We start from the raw sequence: 19091 nt of genomic DNA, 5'->3' as shown, positions 1-19091 counted from the left end.
TAGATATGGTCCGTGTACGCAAAGCGTGTAAATACATTTATGTAAATATAGAAACGATGACGGTACGATTCAGTTGCTGTGTTAAAATCTGTTACAACAATGGAAATGAGCATTTCCGTTGTTCGCCCAATATTTTGTTTATCGGACTTTTGCGAATGTTATAATTATATTTTTTTCTCCTGCGATGAAACAATTAACGAAACAAAAAAAAAAAATACTGCAAAAGGTTGCAATGTTCGAATATCGTGCGTGATGCTAATCAATTGTTTTTAGTTTCAACGAGGTGAATGATTGAAAACTCAACTCTTTTAGTGAAATGTTCGCCGCTCGAAATATTTAATATTTATTTATCAGTTATTCATTTTATCTTGACTATTTTGAGAACTGCATCTACGTGTAAGTAGTATCTATATAAAAACGAGATGTTGCGGCAAATTAACATTTTCCTGTGCTGTATAATTCAAAGTCGATTATTCGTGTATATTTCGTTGCCGGGCGATTACAGCAGAGCGAGACGCGTGGATTTTCGCACAGACACTGTCGAATCTCGATCGCGGATGGAAATTCACGAAAGCACCATTATACTTTTTATCTGTTTTATTTATTTACGCCAATGTTCATTCCTTCGATGGACGTAGCCGCAAGAGACACGTCTACTATATGGACACAATAAAGTACAGACATAATACTCTATGTAAGATCTTTTTTGTTTTCATACAACCTTCTGCTCTACCATGTTCACGCTCGAAAAACCATATAAAGAGCCTATATAGTGTATATACGTTTCTTCGATGCTCAAATATACGATTATATAGATATAACCTCGAAGTGAAACTATTGTCGCGTCTTGACGAAGTACATAACATTTCGTATCAGGTATTATACGATTCGTCAAATATTAATCGTTATCATTTGAATTATTTATGCACGATGCGCTACGATGTATATACACGATAATCGTATGATCGGAGAAAAATGAAAATAATTACTCGCGGAATGCTACAATATATGGGTCATATACATATGTGCTGTTCGACGATAGCTTTATTCTCTATTCGCTTTTATCCGTAAAGATGATAATTTCGATTTGCATTGAAAACGATACGTCGTTACTTGGTATTAGCAATTGCAAATACTCGAGAATCTCGAACGATAACAGTAGTTTCACCGTAAAGCCGAAATTCGAATATTCAACATTTCAGGTTAGATACTAACTTCGCTCGATGTTGTGTTATTTCACTGCTACCATGTTATATTAACATGATTCTAAGTCTTACATCATATATCTACGGATCTTAGAAAAATGTTATTCATTTTATTTACTTTCTCCTGTAAATATGATCTCAGTCAGTTGGTAGCAATGGGGAACGTTTGCATTGTGGATCATATCGTAGTTTACAGTTTACGCGAAGGAAAACTAGACAAGTTCGGTTACCTTGCAAGAAGTTTGTTCGTGTGATCAAGAATCGTTACATCGATGATGATGTCGATAATATAATGCTCTATAAATGAAATGTGAAACAACGTCGTTATATTCTCGTGCGGTAAAATCTACCTATAAAAATAACTTACTGTAAAATATGCTGCAATGGGATCAATACGAGTACAAATAAAACATTCCTCGCATCGATTCAACTATGTTAATTATTTGTAATAATCAAGATAATCTCAACTATATGTCCTCTAGCTTTCTAAGGAACTTTGAAAATACATAGAAAATGTTCACTGTTCAGCTACTTGTTGTCCTGTCAGATCTGTTGTGTCCTTTGATCATGACAATTCTCAACGCTATGCTGTACGGTATATACAACGAAATTTTTGTAAGTTATATCAACGTAACATACACACTTTCTTGCGGCAAACGAGTGATTTGTGTTTTATTTTTCGCAATCCATACTTGACATATCACCGAACAATTCTTACGTAAAAAATGTGAAAAACGAGAAACGAATCAGTTTTATCGCTAAAAACACACTGTAACGCGGAACCACGTGTTCCAGGACGTTCTTCAAGTTAGGCATAAAGATAAATCGCGAACGCAACAATTCACGGAACATCGTCGAGTAAGTTTATAACGCTCTCTAAATAGTCGTATGATTTGTTCATTGACATAATGTGGACCCCGTAGAAATTTTCATACTTTCAAATCGAAGAATAAAGCGTTACTTTTCTTTTATTTTTTATTTTTTTTGGCACGATGCTTGAAAGCTTCGAACGCTACGCTAAGCCTGCAAGATATCTCGATTTCTACGCTGTGAAGACTACGAACGAAAAAATTCAAATGCAATTTAGTAAACGTTGAAAGGATATTCGAATTGTCGCGCACTCCAGGATAGACAACGTACGCAAATACATTCACACGATTCAATTTGAACAATTTTTTTAGCAAAATCCTGTTTGTCACGTTCGTTGTACTCTTCAAACTAGTTATTCTTCGTCCTTTTTCTTTTCCAAATGGACGAAGTAAATGATTGAAGAAATTTTTATGTATAAATTTATAATCCACAGATAAATCTAAAATATACATTTTTTTAGTTTTTCAATATTCAAAAATTCCACAAATCGTAATTCAAGCTAAGCTTATACCATCGATATAATTGTATTTCCCGAAAGATCGAATTGAAATTTTCTCATTGACATTTTATCGATTCCTCGATAATTTCCTACCATAATTTGAATAATAAAACGAAACTACGTTCGACTTAATCGCGAGCGACATTAATATCAAAGCCAATCAAATAATCGAGAGAGCACACTTATACGTGATTACGTATATATGTATGTATAGTTTAATAGCATAAATCAATAGCATTTTACAAACGTACATGTAAGTAGAGCTAAACAATACAAAACGATGTTGGCAAAAAGATCACAAAAGGCTCATCTCATAAAGTGTATCTTGTGTCTGTCGTCGACGGAAAGTTAAATAAACGCAATTGTTAAATAACTTGAGAATTTTACAGTTTTCCTCGTGTAAAGATCAAATGTAGAAATCTCATTTTATCAACAAAATATCATATCAGTTGATTGATCGGTGATCGAACATTCGTAATCGTGTGAACAATTCATGTATTCATACTTTGTGCCGTGCGCGTCGATCTATGCTTATCCTAAAGTAAACAACGACAAACGAAGAACCAACATTTTCGATGGCTTAACGAATTATGATTTATAAATGCGATTACTATATCTTTTTCTTTTATACATGCATCAAATACTAATAAATAATTTCTATCAAAATTTTCAACGAACAAGATTATGTACCTTCACAACCATATGCAGTGCACATACTCGCGTACAAAATTTCTAATATAGGTTCGAAAATCAATAGTTATAGCGCAATAAGATATTGTCCGCAGATTGTTAGTTAATTTCTTCGAATTATATTTGACTTTATTTAGAAAATTCATTCGCATATTAAAAGCCTTTCGTTAGGCCATCGATGTCTACTTAGTCTACACTTTTTGCATACCACGGCCATAAATAAATAAAAGGAGCACGGATTATACAACAGAAGGGAGACGAATCTACAAATACGGAAAGATACACCATACATTTATGCTAGTTCCGGTATGTACTGAACGAAGCAGTTTTCCGAAGCTCATGGGCAACGGTAACATCGATCAACTTCATAGTGTACACACGTTGCATCTGTGCTGAATGGTTTTGGTTCGATTCGAGCGGTCGATTGCAAACCCGCTAGTAACTTGTGACTGCGTTTTCTTCTACAACCAAACTCCTACATTAAATCTATACACGGGAAGCAAAAAGTAACGAGACAGATGTTCGATTGATCGGAATAAATCTCTGCAGCGTTGTAACAAACGCGTTCCATTAATATGTATGTCACGATCGCCATTCGATCAGGACACCGCAACGTAATAATACAACAATCGTGTGTCACCGCACACATCTCAATATAATTCGTAATATATATATATATACATACTTATAAGTATATAAATATATATAAATATAGATATACGTATATATATAAGTATATATATATATGATCATGTGTATCTTATTTATATGATATATGCATCCACGCGTGTATATATATAATATATATACGAATCATTTGTATTTCATTTTAATCGGATGAACATGATTCACACTTCTGCGAAGATAAACACTCTGACGCGTGTAAAATGGTGGTGTTGTCATATGAACCTCGTTTAAATCGTTTTTAAATATGAATCATCTCTCAACAAATCCATGACTGGGCGATTACTCTATTATCAATCGATAAATAATTATATGCGCGTCATTTATTCGTTCGTAAGATTCTTTCGTATTTAAAGATCGAAAATATCTAAGATGTATTTTGTGTCACAGATTTATATGTACAAAACCGAATAAAACCGATGCAAGAATGTCAGGAACTATGAAACGAAGGGCTTGATTTGAACTTATGTAACTTATAACGAAACTCGATCCTGCTCTTTTCTTCTGCGACTTCTCGCTTCCATATTTGAGAAGCGACGCGCAATTTAAAAAATAGGTTTTCGAAATCATGTAACTGATTTAAATATAAAGTATTTCTACATACGTACTATGTGTACGAATTTTCCTTTATATTATCTTATGTAAGGAATGTGTTCGTTTCTTATAATTCTTATATAATGTATGTATTATGTTATCGTGTTATCCTAAATAAAAACAAAATGCAAATTTCGCTACTTGCTCGTAAAATTCTCTTAGGTACATATATATGTGTTTTCTATGCAATTATTTTATTGCTGCACACGGTATATATATTTTCGATGTACCGCGTTTTTAAATTAAATACTATAGAATTGTAAAACAATAATTCGTAGTAAGGTTACAACAAAAAAGTGTTTGAATTAAAAATATACAAGCATTTTTCGCGCGAAGTGTTGAATTAAATGAAAAAAAAAATTGGGCGTTAAATAAAAAAATTTATTTTTTCTATCTAACGTTTCCCGTTTCATTTGATTCATAAATATTCATCAAACGCTTGTGTAACTTCGACGTGAAACGTATGCATATATTAGGAACACGTTCTTGAGGATGCAAGCGTTCTTTAAACTTACATTTTTAGGGCTAACTAGATCTATGATACATTGTTATCCGACTTCCATAAATTTTTAGGATATACTCTTTCTCATGCTTAACAGCGATTAAAGTTGAGATGAAACATTGATAGTACTGCATCCTTAGAAACGCGTTCTATATACAGATCTTTTGATAGGTCATGCTAGAGTTTTCGATTCATGCTAATACGTACGTAACACACAGTCAGAAACGATAAAAGGGAATCACAGGTGGAGTAAGGAGAAAGCTTTCGAATATAAATTTATGCTATATACGAACATAAAAAAAATATACATCTCGTGTTCGCATGATGAAGAAATATATATATATATAAATGAGATAGCAGGAAGGAACGATATTACAAGATCGTCATGCCTGCAACTACAGATTCTGTGTGTCTCGTGCAATGACTCCCTGTCATTGGCACATTTAATTAATGAATTTTTTTTATATACAATTTAATTAGAGCTTTACAATTTCCATAACAGACAGAGTAATCGTGAAGCATGTGATCCCAATGCTAACACGGTTTAAACGTCACAGCTGCTCTATTTTCATATTTATTTATTTGTTTGTTTTTTCTCCATTATCACTCGCAAAACATAATAATCTCCAACGTATTCGTAAATATCATCTGTACAAGATATACTACTGAAATATACATCTCACACAAGATTCGTTAAAAATGATTAGAAAAATTCTTCTAGTGATTATTGTTTCACTTCTTCTTTTTCTTGTTCGTTTACTTCTCAATGAATTTAATTGCTCTTCTCTGTCAGCCGAAAAATAAAACCAGCCATGGATTTTATACGTCAACGTATGAGGTACAGAAAACCAAGGAAGGACCAGAGAACAAGCGGAGCAGAGGTAAGGGAATCGGGATGGGATCGATCATCTCGAATCTACTAATTACAAAAGAAATTTTGAGCTCCGTAAAATACAAGGAAAAGTCTACGATAGACAACTAATATCATACAACTACTGTCATCGTGTCCAAATCTACTCTCGCTCGCGCAACAATAATAATCTCAAAAAAAGAAGCGAAAATCGGCACGAAAAAGATCGTACATACAAAAAGGGAAGCTAAAGGTATAGATGAGAATGCGCCACGAGCATATAAATTCAATAGTACGGGCTAATAAATATAGAACCGCTGTAGCCGACACATTTGCGTGATACAATAAACTCATTAAAAATACTCATCATCGAAAGGGATAACTATAAACATTATTTATAAAAAATATATGCTAGTAACCTGAACGCTTTGCAGTGTGATTCTTGGCCGTTTCTTTTTTTGCGGATACCCGTGGCATGCATCTACACATTGTTGGATAAGTTACAAATTATAACTTCTTATTAAAGCCACATATTAAATTAAAAAAGAAAAAAAAAAAAAGAAAAAGAAGAAAGAAAAAAGAAATAAAGGTAATATCTGTACTTGTTACCTTCATTCATGGACCAATATTGTCCATTATAGTTATCGTATGTCGCATAGCTTTTTTGCTTTCTTTTTTTCTTTTTTTTTCTTTTTTTTTTTTTGCTTCTTTTTCATGTACACAATTCGCCTTTATCGTATTTTTAGCAATCCTATGCTTTGTTCGTAGGATTATACGTGGTAACAATGTTTCGCCTACACAAGAGTTCAGTTCTCGTGACCGCGTTGCGAGTGTAAGCTTGCGTACAACAAATATGTCTTAACAAATAATCATCAATATCTTTTGAACGTCGAGAGACGACATCCTTCAGTGATCACGATATGTCTTCCCACGGCGTTTTAACATATCTTAAATTAGCTTCACGCCTGCTAGGCCATTTAAAATTGGTCCACCAGCAGGTCACAGATCTCTACTGACATCGATTCCTTACTCGAACGTACTGTCAAACGGAACATCTACAAGATGACATTAACAACTGGCTCACCGAATTCCTGGTTTAAGAGATCCAATATTTAAGAAGCTTTGAAAGTTACCTGCGCTTGTTTATTAGGTTCTAAACGTAAGAGACATCCTACTTGTTGTGCCCTCATATGTACTATTCCTGCACAGACAAAATTATCAGGATTCGGATCGATACCATCGAGTAATTGCATTCCAAATCCTTGCAGTTTCGTGCGAACTTGCGCAAGATCCATCGGCTGTTGTGCTTTAAAGATCTTCTGTGAACGTTGTTGATTGGCTCTAAAAGTGTAAGTTGATTATATAATATTATTTCAACGTATTGTTGAACGAAATAACTTTTATTTGAATAGTAAAAATATGTCAAACAGTTTCTAAAATTATTTGATTACGTACTTTGATGACTTTTGTCATATTTAATAAATTAATAAATTTTAATGTAATAGTTAAAAGAAATAACAACCAAAATGACGATAGTAAAGCATTTATTACGATGAGTTACATACCCTCCAAGATTTTTCCACCGTGCAAAGAATGATTCTCCATTCATTTCTGTAGGCTCGAAGAATTTGTTGATCGTTAATGGTAACTTCATTGTTATCTTTTGTGGCACATTATTATAAATAAAGGAAATGATCATGCTTGGTGCATCTATAATATAGGAAAAAGAAAATTTAAGATCGTTTTCAAACAATATAAAAGTGAATAACATCAGTTTGATGGCATCTGTTTTAGAAAGTTATGTAGCTTAACGTACCACTGTAGTCGTCGATACACTCTGCATTAATCATTTGTTGTATTTGAGCACCAGCTTCTAGCACGGGATCGACTGGCTTTACTTGTACAGCTAATTTTTGTTGATTTTCCTCGGGCCAAGATAGTTGAGGTTGAAAGCTGTGAAGAGCGTACTGAGTTTTGTTTCCGTAAAAAAGACCGACACGTCCCAAGTTTTGTCTGAATTCTGACTTTACTCCGATTTGAATTAAGTCATTTTCAAACAATACGCCGTTATTCTTGCACACGAATCTGTAAGGCATATCATCATAAGGCACTTTAAAGTCTAGTACCTTCTCGAAAATTTCTCTTGATTAAATATTTTCTACATCAACATACTTTTTGGGATTATACGTGTTTTGGGCACCATTAGTAGCAACTTTGTTTGGCATATTATAAATATCACCTAGTACATCAAGTAAAACTCCTGTATTGCTAGTTGGCTGAGAAGACGGCGGTGTAGAAAGACTTAATAAATCTGCCGATGTATTATTAACAGTTCCTGTGGCACTGGCGGGCGCTTCCGCGTGATGATTAGCATTTGGTGCAGGACTTTTACTTTCTCTAATCTCATTCTCGGGAACTCGTCCTGGCTTTTTCCTTTTCAAAACGGCGAGAATAGAAGATTCTCTTTCTGGGAATGCTGGCATTTCTTCTAATACTGTAGCCTATAAGGAGAATTATAAATATTCACCAACGTTTGCTGGAATCGCATATACTTTCATATCGTATACAATTATAAATATCGCCGTTCCAGTGTAATAAAAATCCAGTATTAAACATATCTAATCTCTCCATTATAAAAGTTTCGTAATTTTCCAAACATTCTTAGGCAATGGATGGCAGTAACGTAGTTATTGAAATATTTGTTTTTGTCTATCGCATTTCGTAGCAGTAATGATGTATTAGTTGCGTCGCAGACAGACTTAAAAGTAACTAGAGAATGCAAACAATATTGTTTATCGCAACATTATGAAACATTCGTTTCGTTATTTAATTACAAATTTTATTATATGAAATAGATTTTCTTCATTAACTGAAAAATAATTTTTTTACAGTTGCGTCAATGTTGTACTGGAACGGCGATACGCTAATTAAAATTAATTTGAATTGGACTTGTTATTTACCAAAACATCGCTAGAGGCGATAATGCTTAGCTGAAGATACTCTGAAGCTCTTTGTTGTAATTCTGCATCGGCGCTGCGTAAGTTACTGTGTTGTCTAAAAACATCTTGAATTTGACTTCTCATTTCAGGAAACAGATTAACAAATTTGATATAGGTTGAAAGTAGCAACGCTCGGGTCATTGGAGAACACAAGTGATACTGAAAAATTAAGCAGAGAAAAAAGAAGAGGAAAAGAAACGGCATTAATATATTAAACTTGAAATGTTTAAATACGCAAGAGTTTATAGAACTTACTTTGGAATGTAATAATTGAAATTGAACAGCTGGAGAAGAGCGCTGATCACCAGCAATGAGATTTCCAAACTCCCCAAGTATGTAACCACCAACTTTAACCATATTTTCGTGGCAAGCTGGTGCTTGTAAGGCCTAATAAATATCACATATATTTAATATTTTATTTATAACAAAATATTTAAATGAAAAAGATATATATACAATTGTGCGTTATCTACCTCGAAAACAGTCTTTGCTGCATATCCTTGCACGTCATCTCTATTGATAACAATCTGGATAACTCTGTACCATACTTCTTCCGAAACATAATCACCAGCTATCCTAATGAGATTTAGAATAACGTCAACGTACCAAGTATAATCGGTAGCATATTTTTCGGCTAGAATCGCGACTTTAAGAACCATTTCTTCTCTAATAGAATAGTCAGCAGTTTCGAGGTAGTTTAACATTTCTTGTACTATTTCTTCCGCATTGCTTTTATCACACATAGCATACAGAAGATCAACAGCCTGTTGTCTAACAGATACGTCCTTTTCCATTTTCATAGAAAGAATGACGACTTCTTGATGTTTCTTCACGGCTTCATGTGAAAGCTCTGATGTAGCCAAATGGCACATGGATTCGAGTGCTAAGTAACGAAGATTAGTTTCACGATTGGATAGAAACTGACCGAGTTGATTGCACGCTCGAACCGATAAAGGCAGTTCACTGTCGTTATGAATAATTAAACTAATGGCCTCGAATAACACAGCGTTTTTAGCATTCGAGTGCTGCACCTTCTTTGATTTTGGCGGTTCTTGAGCTTTGTTTAATATAGTTTCTAAACATTCATTTAATCTACCCCTTACACCTGGATCTTCAGCTATCAGAAAGTAACAAATAAAATAAAATAAAATAAAATTATTGCTGTGGCTACATTAATATATTATACAATTTGAACAAAAATAATTTACCAGGCGGGGTGTAATTCTGTAGTAATCGTAAAAGTTTAACAGAGAGCCATGGCGCTGGCACAAAGTAATATGTATAATCCTGTAGGTCTGTGTAGCTCGATGTCACGATCTATTGAGGTAGAGTAAAAATAAACAAACTAACATCTAACCATTGACTGGATTAACAAGCTATGCCATACCCTGCTCAATCTTGAAACTGCTAAACTAACGCATCCTTTGTATTCGTCCGGATTTCTTTTTACAAGAGCATCTATTAAAGATGCAGCTGCGGTAACAACACCGAGATGTTGGTCATTTAAAAGGTGAACTATGCGCGAGGTCCATTCTCCACCGGGAACAACATCCGGTGCAGTACGCAATAACCGTAATAAACACAGTGCCGCACTTTGTTTCACAACATCCATAGTATCTCTAAAATAAAAAATTATTTATAATTATTTTTCCTTTCTTTGAATAAATTGTAAAGGAGCATGAAATATTAATTGCTTTAGCTACATACCCGGAAACGAGTAGTTTTGGTATTTCATTGCCAAATGCCTCTGCCATTTCTTTACTACCAATATTAGCAATACATTGCAATGCAAGGTTTACATGAATGGGATTTCGTGATGCAAGATCATTCTTTATACTTTGAATTATTAATTTAATGAGATCACTGTTTGTATTTACTAAAACTGATATGAAAAGGTAGCCCTAAAATTGGTAGTAATAGTTGCATAAAATTAAACTTCAGCATCAACATAATTTATGTATGCATTATCTGTTTCAATAGATCTTAACGCTTACAATTTGTTTTTCTGAATATTTGTTAGATGAAAGTAGATTAACAGCCTCCATATGTCCAAAGTCAATGTCATGACCAAGCAAGAAAATAAAAAGGAGCTTGCAAACATATTTCTTTTTTTGATAACCGTCAAGTGTCTTATCTCCTTTAAATTTACTACGAATATTTGCCAACTCTTTGTTTATTCTTTTTATTTCCGCCTCTTTGCTTTTACCTAATAGAATAAGCAAAACAGAACAAAGTGATTAATAATTTTTTAAGCCTTTTGCAGATTATTTCTGTGAATATAGAATTATTGATGACATGCATTTACACACACACACAGGCGCGCGCGCGCGCGCGCACGTATATAACTATACATTTGTCATTGTTTTTATAGAAAACTATAATGGCTGTATGCCACTTGGACTGGCATCAAAGTACAGATGTATTGATTTGTCCTATAAGAGTCAATTTCGTGTCCCTCTTGTTATATAATTATTTATTGCATTATATATAATATAAAGATTATATAGTTAACCCATACGTTAATTTGCATTCTATTCATATCCATAAAGATTTCTCAAGGTAGCTGGAAGTGTTAGTTTTAATATTCATTTACTCTATTATGCCAAGTATTACATATGAGTGTCTGGAGCTCAAGCTATATCAGAAAGATACGGCTATATCAGAACTCCGCCCCCTGTCTCCTACTCTTCACTGCCTTAAATACTCTATGTGTCATGTTTGTTTCAATGGCATCATATCTCTTAGTGAAACACGGGTCAAAATTTCAATGATCCAAAAGTTAACGAGTTTTCTTTTTTATCTGATAGCATATAATATACACGAGTGTCTAGTTAGGACTAATGTAAGATGCAAGTTAATACATTTTTTAGAAGTATCATTTAAAGACGTATAAGTAACAAGAAAAGTGTTTTAGCTCACAATTTCTAATATCAGAAATGAATACAGCCAGCCCACGCATGCCATCTCCTCTCACAGCCGGCATCTTGTCTTCTTCTATTTAAAACCACCTGTGAAATAAAATACAATGAAAGAAACTTGTACTCATATCCCTGAGAAACATAATTTTAATTTACAAAATTATGTTAACACGAAAACACATGTTAACATCTATCTACAAGCTATTTTTTATAACAATTAAACATTTCAATTATATAAATGTTTATAAGAAAATATACAGAGGGATATATGTAGTTATAAAATGGTGTTTAATAAACATAGACAGAGATATGTGATATTAAAATAAATATACAAAAAGATGAATGGAATTCTTCATATCACTGCTTATGGGATAATTTATGGAAAGTTAATTGTAAACTCGCGAATATGTGTTTTTATTTGACGACATGCAATATACGCATAGGGGAAGGCCCAAGAAAGTGATTTAAACGATGTTCGTTGATTAAGTGCACTCGAACCAACGAACCCCTTGGTCTCTTCAAATAACTTTAAAGAAGAATTCCCCATGTTAGATATACGTTCGATATTAGCGAATGAAACTAGCATATTACATGAACATTGAGAATCGAAAGGGCAAGTTGTGCGAAATAATGCAGCGTCTACTCTGACGTTCGAGAGAAAAATCGAGTGATTAAGCCGGTAACGCGTCCTAGATTCCGACGGCAAACGCTCTTTGACAGCGGTGTGATGGAAACGTTGATAGTGGTTCGCATTACGCGAAAACTTCCGACATTATGTTGAAAGATTGTAGCAACATTCACGAAGGAATCACCGAATAATTCAACGTGTATGGATCGAGCAGGCAAAAAGAATATTTGGAAACGGATAAATAGATCGAACGATGGCTTTCTGTCTCCGATGACCTGTCGTACTGATGGGAAATGCAACCAGTGCGACCTATGTTTTCTGAGGAAAAGGTTATCTGCTACGCATCTTCTTGGTTATTGGATCAGTTTTAAGTACATACCAATCTGGGTTAGGGTAACGTTCACGCACAGCTCTGTCACGTAGTACTCGGTAGGCGTGAAACTATTCGCGAGTCGGTGCCAGAGATTTCGTGGCTGTCGCCATTTGCAACCGCTGACTAGCTGACGGCTACCCGTCAAATGCCACTAGGCCTGCGCTTTCGACATTGCGCGGGTAAATTCGTATTTCAAATCTGCTGCTATTTCATCGATCGCTTTTTATATGATTATGTCATTGCCCATAAAGTATGAGACAAATTTTAATTATTGTTATCATATCGTGATCCATTGCATCTTGTTAATATTCGTTTAACAATCGAATATTCGATATTTCAATTTTTACGGTCATTTTGACATTTCCTAGTAACATAAAAGAGAAGATTTTATAAAGTCTAATAACTCTGTACTGTAAATAATAAGATTATACGATCAAAATTTTATTCCAAAATATAATTGTAAAATAGTGAGAGATTATGGAAACTAAAAAGCTCCTAATGTTCCTTTTATCATGCAATTAATACGTTAAATTGAATCGAACTAGGTCGTTAAACTTTGATTTAATTAAAAGCATATTGAACGAAGTTCAGTTTACGGGAAGGTATTTATTGAAAATTTGTTTGTTATTGCATGTATATTTCTTAAATAAAAAAATTTATTTACAATGTATCAACTTCAGAGATCATTCACGTCTTTAAAAATGTACGATATCTCCTTATATCATTGTGCCATCTGCTGCTGTATCTTCTCAAGTAACATTTCTAACCTAACATTCATAACAGGTTGTCCTTTTTTTGTTTTCCTCGAAAGTTGTTTGTACGTTTGCATTCTTTTCTCTTTATACTTTTTCAGCGCTTCCTCTCTTTCTGCTTTCACTCGGGAAGCTTCTTCCTTTTGCCTCCACTTTTCATTCCTTTTATCAAGAAATTCCTGTTTTGCTTTATGAAACGCACTTATCTTTCTCTGTTGTTTCCTTCGAACAAACAGGAATTATCTTTGAAGATCAATATGAATTTTAAAGATGTTGTTTATATAAAACGTGAAGATGTTTCCTATACAAAACGTGGTAAGTATACATACTCGTGTCCATTTTGATCATTAGCTTCGAAAGCTAATTTCTTTAGATTTTGTTGCTGGTCCCTGCCAATTTGCTTGTAAAATCCTCGTAAAACAGCTTGCTTCCTGCGTTGCTCCCATTGACTAACTGCAATATATAGTACAATTAAAAAGTGAGAATAATATTCTTAATGATACTTGAACCTAACCTATACGTAAACTAGATTACTCGATAGTCTCACGAACGTACCTTTGTATTTATTACTGTACTTCTGCAGCCTATACTCCTTTTTGTTAAATGGCTTTTTTCCATTTCTTACATATTCTGATTGTTTTTTATTAGAAACATCTACATGGCTCTTCATGATTGTGACAAGCTTCACGAGATGCTAATTTAGTTGCGACAGTAGACGCAAGGGGGACTTGAAATCGATTAAGCGGGCGAGTTAACCGACGACAATTCAAAGGGAAATATTTTCCATCGATACGATGTGTATCGGATAATCATTAGAATGTATTTTCTTGAGGAAAACAGGCTGTTACTTTACGTTCGTTCGTAAACGTTTGTGCATTATCGTTACGCACATAAATACGTGTTATACTATTGAGTAATATCGTTTAATATGTCGACAGAAGGTAAATGCAAAGTTGGATAGGTGTTGGTGACTTAAAATAAACTTCTATTCATGGTTAAAGTAAAAATATACCAAGGAGTAATAACGTCGTATTTATATTTCTTACAGACTTATTTACATTGTCATTGTTTAGTAGATACAGCTGAATGAAATATTAAGATACTTATTTGCTTGTCAGTGTCGAAGGTTTCAATGGAAAAATTATAATACCAGAGTGTACTAAGAAAAGCCAATTACAAAGAAATTACTCTTGCACGATCGACCGAGTATATTACGGGCACTTGTCATCGCATTACATATTGTCAGTTTATTCGTGGCAGTGACATTGGCCAGTGATATGGCTACATTTATTCGCGTGTACTAACATTGTTTTCACGCACGTGTAGCAAAATGAAGGATGACCATCGACCATCGATATCAAATATGACATTGTTAATGCGATCTATATAAATAAACGGTTTAAAGGAAAAAGGAAGTTATCCCCTATGCTACCACGTTTCATTGATAATAGTATTTAGATGTCTGATGTAATGGATACGTTTGTGCGCAAATACAGAGCGCTGAGAATTTAAGCACTAAAAATTCATTCGAGCTATAGATCGTGTATATAGCAAATACAAACGTGCGTGAATGCTATAAGTAGTTGCAGCCGGATCGTATTGCAAATCCACGTAGCGCGAGTGTTACAACAAACCGGTTAGGATCATGTTTCACAAGTTTGCAAAGAAATGGTTGAAAATTCGGTGCTATAATATTTATCCTTCCTGATATGGTAATATATGGTAAACTCGTCTGGCGTTATTATAATTGTTTTATTTACAATTACCCTTGAAATTTTCTTCCAACTGTAATGGTACATTAGACATGATATTATGTACGTAATATTATTAAACATTAAATATAATTGAGCGTTTCGTTAGTTATACATACGATGTATCTTATATAGAATATACAGTATGTCACGTCACACGTGCCGATGATATACACGTGCTACTGAATTATCGTGGAGATTGAAATTGAGGGGACAATCTGGTCGAAGGCTCGGCAATTTTACTGAATAAAAGATGGACACTATGATATCAGAGAGTGACATCATGGCGCGTTAACCTCAGTCCCCATTTGTACTCAAGTCAGTAGTGGCGATGCGAAGTCGTCGTACGACGGCACCAGTCAAGTCAACCTCCTCATTCAATCGTTCTAAGTAAGCCAAGTACAAATGACTATTAAGCGCTCATTGCCTGTTTGCTGCCGAAGTATTGAATGAAATTATCTTTTACCATCCCGGTTGTGTTATCGACACCTACTGTCCACTCTAATAAATTATTTGTAATCTGACCGCGCGAGCGTCTTGAACAAAGAACGGTTCTCTCTTTGTTTGCTCGCGTAACATTAATTAACATTAATTAACGTAATGGAACTTTAATTTATCCTTGTTGTCCTAAAAACTAGGAAATCGACAGGACAAACTATTTTCTAGATGTGTTTATGCAAAATTTAGGATACGTCCGCAGAGTCGTTTATCGCTTCTCAAAAGTTTTTCAATCAATTTTTAAAACTTTTGGTTTCCGTTGGCTTCCGTTCTCCGGTTCTTTATGATATCGGAGGAAATTGGCGCGGAGAAAAGTGAAGAAAATTCGCGCGGTACCCTCGACATTGAATGGTGGAAGAATGACGGTCGAAAGGGTCGAACGATTAAAGAATTCCTTGGATCGAATCTGGCCTCGGATATGGCTCTCTGTCGGACTTTGTCAGCTATTAATAGTCAGCGGTGTCGAAGAGGTGTATGTATAGTATGTACTATCTTTTCTACAACCTCCGTTTAGTTGTTTTCTTCTGCATGCCACGCTACATATAATTGCCTGGCAAGCTGTTTCGCTTCTGTCTCCTTGTCTGGCATAACAATGTAATTATTCAACGAATTGTGTTGCACGAGTAACTCAATTTCGACATAAGCTGGAAGCTTAAGAAATTGGCTCTTTTAAATGCGTGGTAAAAATCGTTTTTCGAAGCAAAGTTACGAGACACGCTCGTTTCCTGTTTTAATCTGTTCTTAGATTCAGATTCTGTAAATATTTCCTATTATTCGTGTAAAAATTCCTCTTCGAAGCGAAAGTAAATAAATTTCATTTAATCGTAGTTAACGTTGTACAGGCTACTGAAACTTTATGACCCTTCTTTCAGGAGATACCAAACGAGTCAGTGTACAATGTGTTTCTATTAACAATCCAATATATATATATGAAAATTTCATTTTCTTAGTTGCCCAATAATCCCTATTCAATGCTGTTGCATAACGGATTTGTCCCAAAATGGTGAAATCGAAACGACGCTTCCAACATAATGACCTGAAAAACAAATAAGATCGGGAAGATGGAGCAAGCGTTTAAATTAGGTAGAAACAGTTAAGAATAAGATCTTTTCGTCTTGTTGCATCCATTGTCATACCTCGGGATTGAGCAACACGTACAGCGACAACTCGCTACGTAACGAATGGACGTAAGACCAATCCATATTAGCGACGATTGTGACGCGTTTTATCGATCAGTAAAACCTCCACATAGGTGACGTCATGTTAACCACGTTCTCCCACGCAAGATCGACGAGAAACTTAAGAATTCGGTGAACGTTTGAGAAAAGATTGACGATTCGTTCTCTGTAAGAGAAGCCTGAAATATCGTCTGGAGGCTCGAACAATTTGACATTGACACACTTCGTCATCAACACCGGTCTTCTCCGCTCTCTTCTATGTGCTTTTACGTTCTCAGCGCCGTTTAATTGCGTTTACATTTTAACGCTGCTGTTCTACGAACAGATTTCTTTATTTCACGACTATCGCAGAGTAAAAGTCGATCGGAGACTGAAAAGAGATCGTCTTTGCCGATCATCTTGTTCACTCTGCTAAATCATTTTGGAATTTTCGATCTTTGCACGAGGTGGAGCCAAAGAGATGCCTGCTTGCACCGTTCTCTATTTATTTATCTCAGTCGCCGGTAATCAAGCCTGAAATTTATAATAAGGAGGAGTAACGGGATTCTTTTATAGGTATAGGGAAATGTTTAGAAATTTTCACGGACGCACGCTCAAATTCAATCGCATCCTCCGTTAGGATTTTTCGCCAATTTCCTACGGAGATTATTCATGCACGCGATTCGATACGGACGAGGGTTGTTAATCACCCGGTTTGGCCGAGTAGAGCGTGATTCAGTCCTCCTACGTTTTCGTCCGTAGCTATAGCTACAGCGCAAATCAACTGCACTCCTCGTCGCTCGTTGGATCTCGAGAAAACATTCCACATAGTTTGATTCATAAGAGATCGTGGACGAGTGCGAAGCCGCGGGCAGGACTATTTATGAACAATAAGAAGGCGTCGTGACGCGGCGTCGGTCCATTCAGTTCAGTGCGTATGACGCGGTGCAACGCGTGAAAATAGCGGTCAGCATCATTTGCCTGCGTGATTTAACGCCATGAAAAGAAATATCACGCTGTTCCACCAGACGTACACAGAAAGTTGCGTAGTAACCGCGGCCTTCGTGCCTCTCTGGTACGCCTGTTCAAATTAGAACACCTGAACGTTCACGCGTGATTAACAAGAATCTAGAAAGAACGAACGATCCGAAACGAAATGCGAACTGAATTCTTTGCGTCAAATTTTATACCTACTTCAGCTATTAATAATAACTAAAAATAATAGCTATTAGAATAGCGAATCAGCGAATTTATACGGATGATTTAAATTTATGTAACGCGAAATGAGTCATAGGTACAAAGTGATGCGAGATGGTGTTTTGGCAACTGTTGAGAATAAAGAAGAATTTGTTTCTTATACTTGAATAGGATTTTATACTAGGAAGTCCTTCTGTTCTTACGAAAATGACTGGGAATATTTTACATCGCCTACCGTGTGTTAAAAATAATTGATAATATCCACAGCAATGTTACTTCCATTATTTTAGGTAGAAAATTTTAGTTTAGACTCTTCGTGAAAGTTGCGTGGCTTTGTTGTAGATAATGGGGGAATAGATATCTCCCTTGCTCCTTAACTTTAAGCGGCCGTGAAATGTAACAAGCTGTAACAATAGATATTCGATGACAAGTGTGCAAAATATGTTCATCGGTAGAATGTCGTTAAGTGCAGCTACTGCGTGCAGATCGAGCAAATTTACCAGAAGACAAGACTGCATAACTGGGTCGACATGGTAATTGACGTCCTGACGCTTTTACAAGCATCGTTGACTTCGGAAAACCTCTTGATGCACCATGTAATTTAATTAGCCAATTAATATCGTGAAAATCGGATCATCCGCGAATATGCCACGTTAACGCGTATAATTTTACGGCCGTGGCATAAATCGTTAAAAGATCAATTCTATAACATTGCAAACGTAATAAATGACATTAAAAAAGTGTTTTTATATAACGACGACGAATCAAAATTTTTTAGAAATTCGATACCAATAGAAATAAAATCTTCTATGCGGATATACACATCTCGGATCTAAAGACAATCAATAAGGAAATGATGGTACGGTCACGTATTAGTCATCGTTTCTCGTATAAAACACAATCGTTCGAGCTATGTGCGAAATC

The 19091-nt window shown here is 35.1% G+C and overlaps 2 protein-coding genes and 1 long non-coding RNA gene across 4 annotated transcripts; 1 reads left to right on the top strand and 2 right to left on the bottom strand.

Annotated features, from left to right (window-relative positions):
- Positions 1–579: 579 nt before the first annotated feature.
- Positions 580–12956, bottom strand: AP-2alpha (adaptor protein complex 2, subunit alpha). Of its 2 annotated transcripts, none has more exons than XM_069131619.1 (14): positions 12819–12956; positions 11813–11901; positions 10888–11099; positions 10601–10794; positions 10281–10512; positions 10102–10210; positions 9367–10010; positions 9149–9280; positions 8855–9052; positions 8067–8395; positions 7711–7979; positions 7460–7604; positions 7028–7235; positions 580–6949 (listed from the first exon to the last, which is right to left on the bottom strand). In XM_069131619.1, exons 2-14 carry the CDS (start codon positions 11874–11876, stop codon positions 6872–6874), a joined length of 2814 nt encoding a protein of 937 aa, XP_068987720.1. In that variant the 5' UTR covers positions 11877–11901; positions 12819–12956; the 3' UTR covers positions 580–6871. The 2 variants fall into 2 exon arrangements, with proteins under 2 accessions (XP_068987720.1, XP_068987721.1); XM_069131620.1 differs by lacking the exon at positions 12819–12956 and adding an exon at positions 12568–12711.
- Positions 12957–13398: 442 nt separating this feature from the next.
- LOC138189588 (thyroid transcription factor 1-associated protein 26 homolog) lies at positions 13399–14414 on the bottom strand. Its single transcript, XM_069131626.1, has 3 exons — positions 14120–14414; positions 13894–14017; positions 13399–13786 (listed from the first exon to the last, which is right to left on the bottom strand). Exons 1-3 carry the CDS (start codon positions 14232–14234, stop codon positions 13534–13536), a joined length of 492 nt encoding a protein of 163 aa, XP_068987727.1. The 5' UTR covers positions 14235–14414; the 3' UTR covers positions 13399–13533.
- A 111-nt stretch (positions 14415–14525) lies between these two features.
- On the top strand, positions 14526–16680 carry LOC138189589 (uncharacterized). The gene is made up of 3 exons (XR_011176072.1): positions 14526–15378; positions 15451–15705; positions 16109–16680. It is a non-coding gene; the product is annotated as an uncharacterized LOC138189589 (long non-coding RNA).
- The last annotated feature ends 2411 nt before the right edge of the window (positions 16681–19091 follow it).

Source organism: Bombus flavifrons, chromosome 2, assembly GCF_040668555.2.
Source record: "Bombus flavifrons isolate JBK064 chromosome 2, iyBomFlav1_principal, whole genome shotgun sequence".
Lineage (NCBI taxonomy): Eukaryota > Metazoa > Arthropoda > Insecta > Hymenoptera > Apidae > Bombus > Bombus flavifrons.
Note: the sequence above shows the minus strand (reverse complement) of the source record. Positions and strands in the feature narration are given on the sequence as shown.

What these genes read in the sequence shown, in the direction of transcription:
- AP-2alpha (XM_069131619.1), bottom strand. Translation starts at nt 11,876, where the DNA reads ATGCCGGCTGTGAGAGGAGATGGCATGCGTGGGCTGGCTGTATTCATT. An exon ending in CATTTCTGATATTAGAAATT is followed by an intron (nt 11,100 to 11,812) that starts GTGAGCTAAAAC and finishes TTATTCTATTAG; the next exon opens with GTAAAAGCAAAGAGGCGGAA. An exon ending in TTCAATTATTACATTCCAAA is followed by an intron (nt 9,053 to 9,148) that starts GTAAGTTCTATA and finishes TTAATTTTTCAG; the next exon opens with TATCACTTGTGTTCTCCAAT.
- LOC138189588 (XM_069131626.1), bottom strand. Translation starts at nt 14,234, where the DNA reads ATGAAGAGCCATGTAGATGTTTCTAATAAAAAACAATCAGAATATGTA. An exon ending in GTACAGTAATAAATACAAAG is followed by an intron (nt 14,018 to 14,119) that starts GTACGTTCGTGA and finishes TATATATTGCAG; the next exon opens with TTAGTCAATGGGAGCAACGC. An exon ending in AATGATCAAAATGGACACGA is followed by an intron (nt 13,787 to 13,893) that starts GTATGTATACTT and finishes GTTTGTTCGAAG; the next exon opens with GAAACAACAGAGAAAGATAA.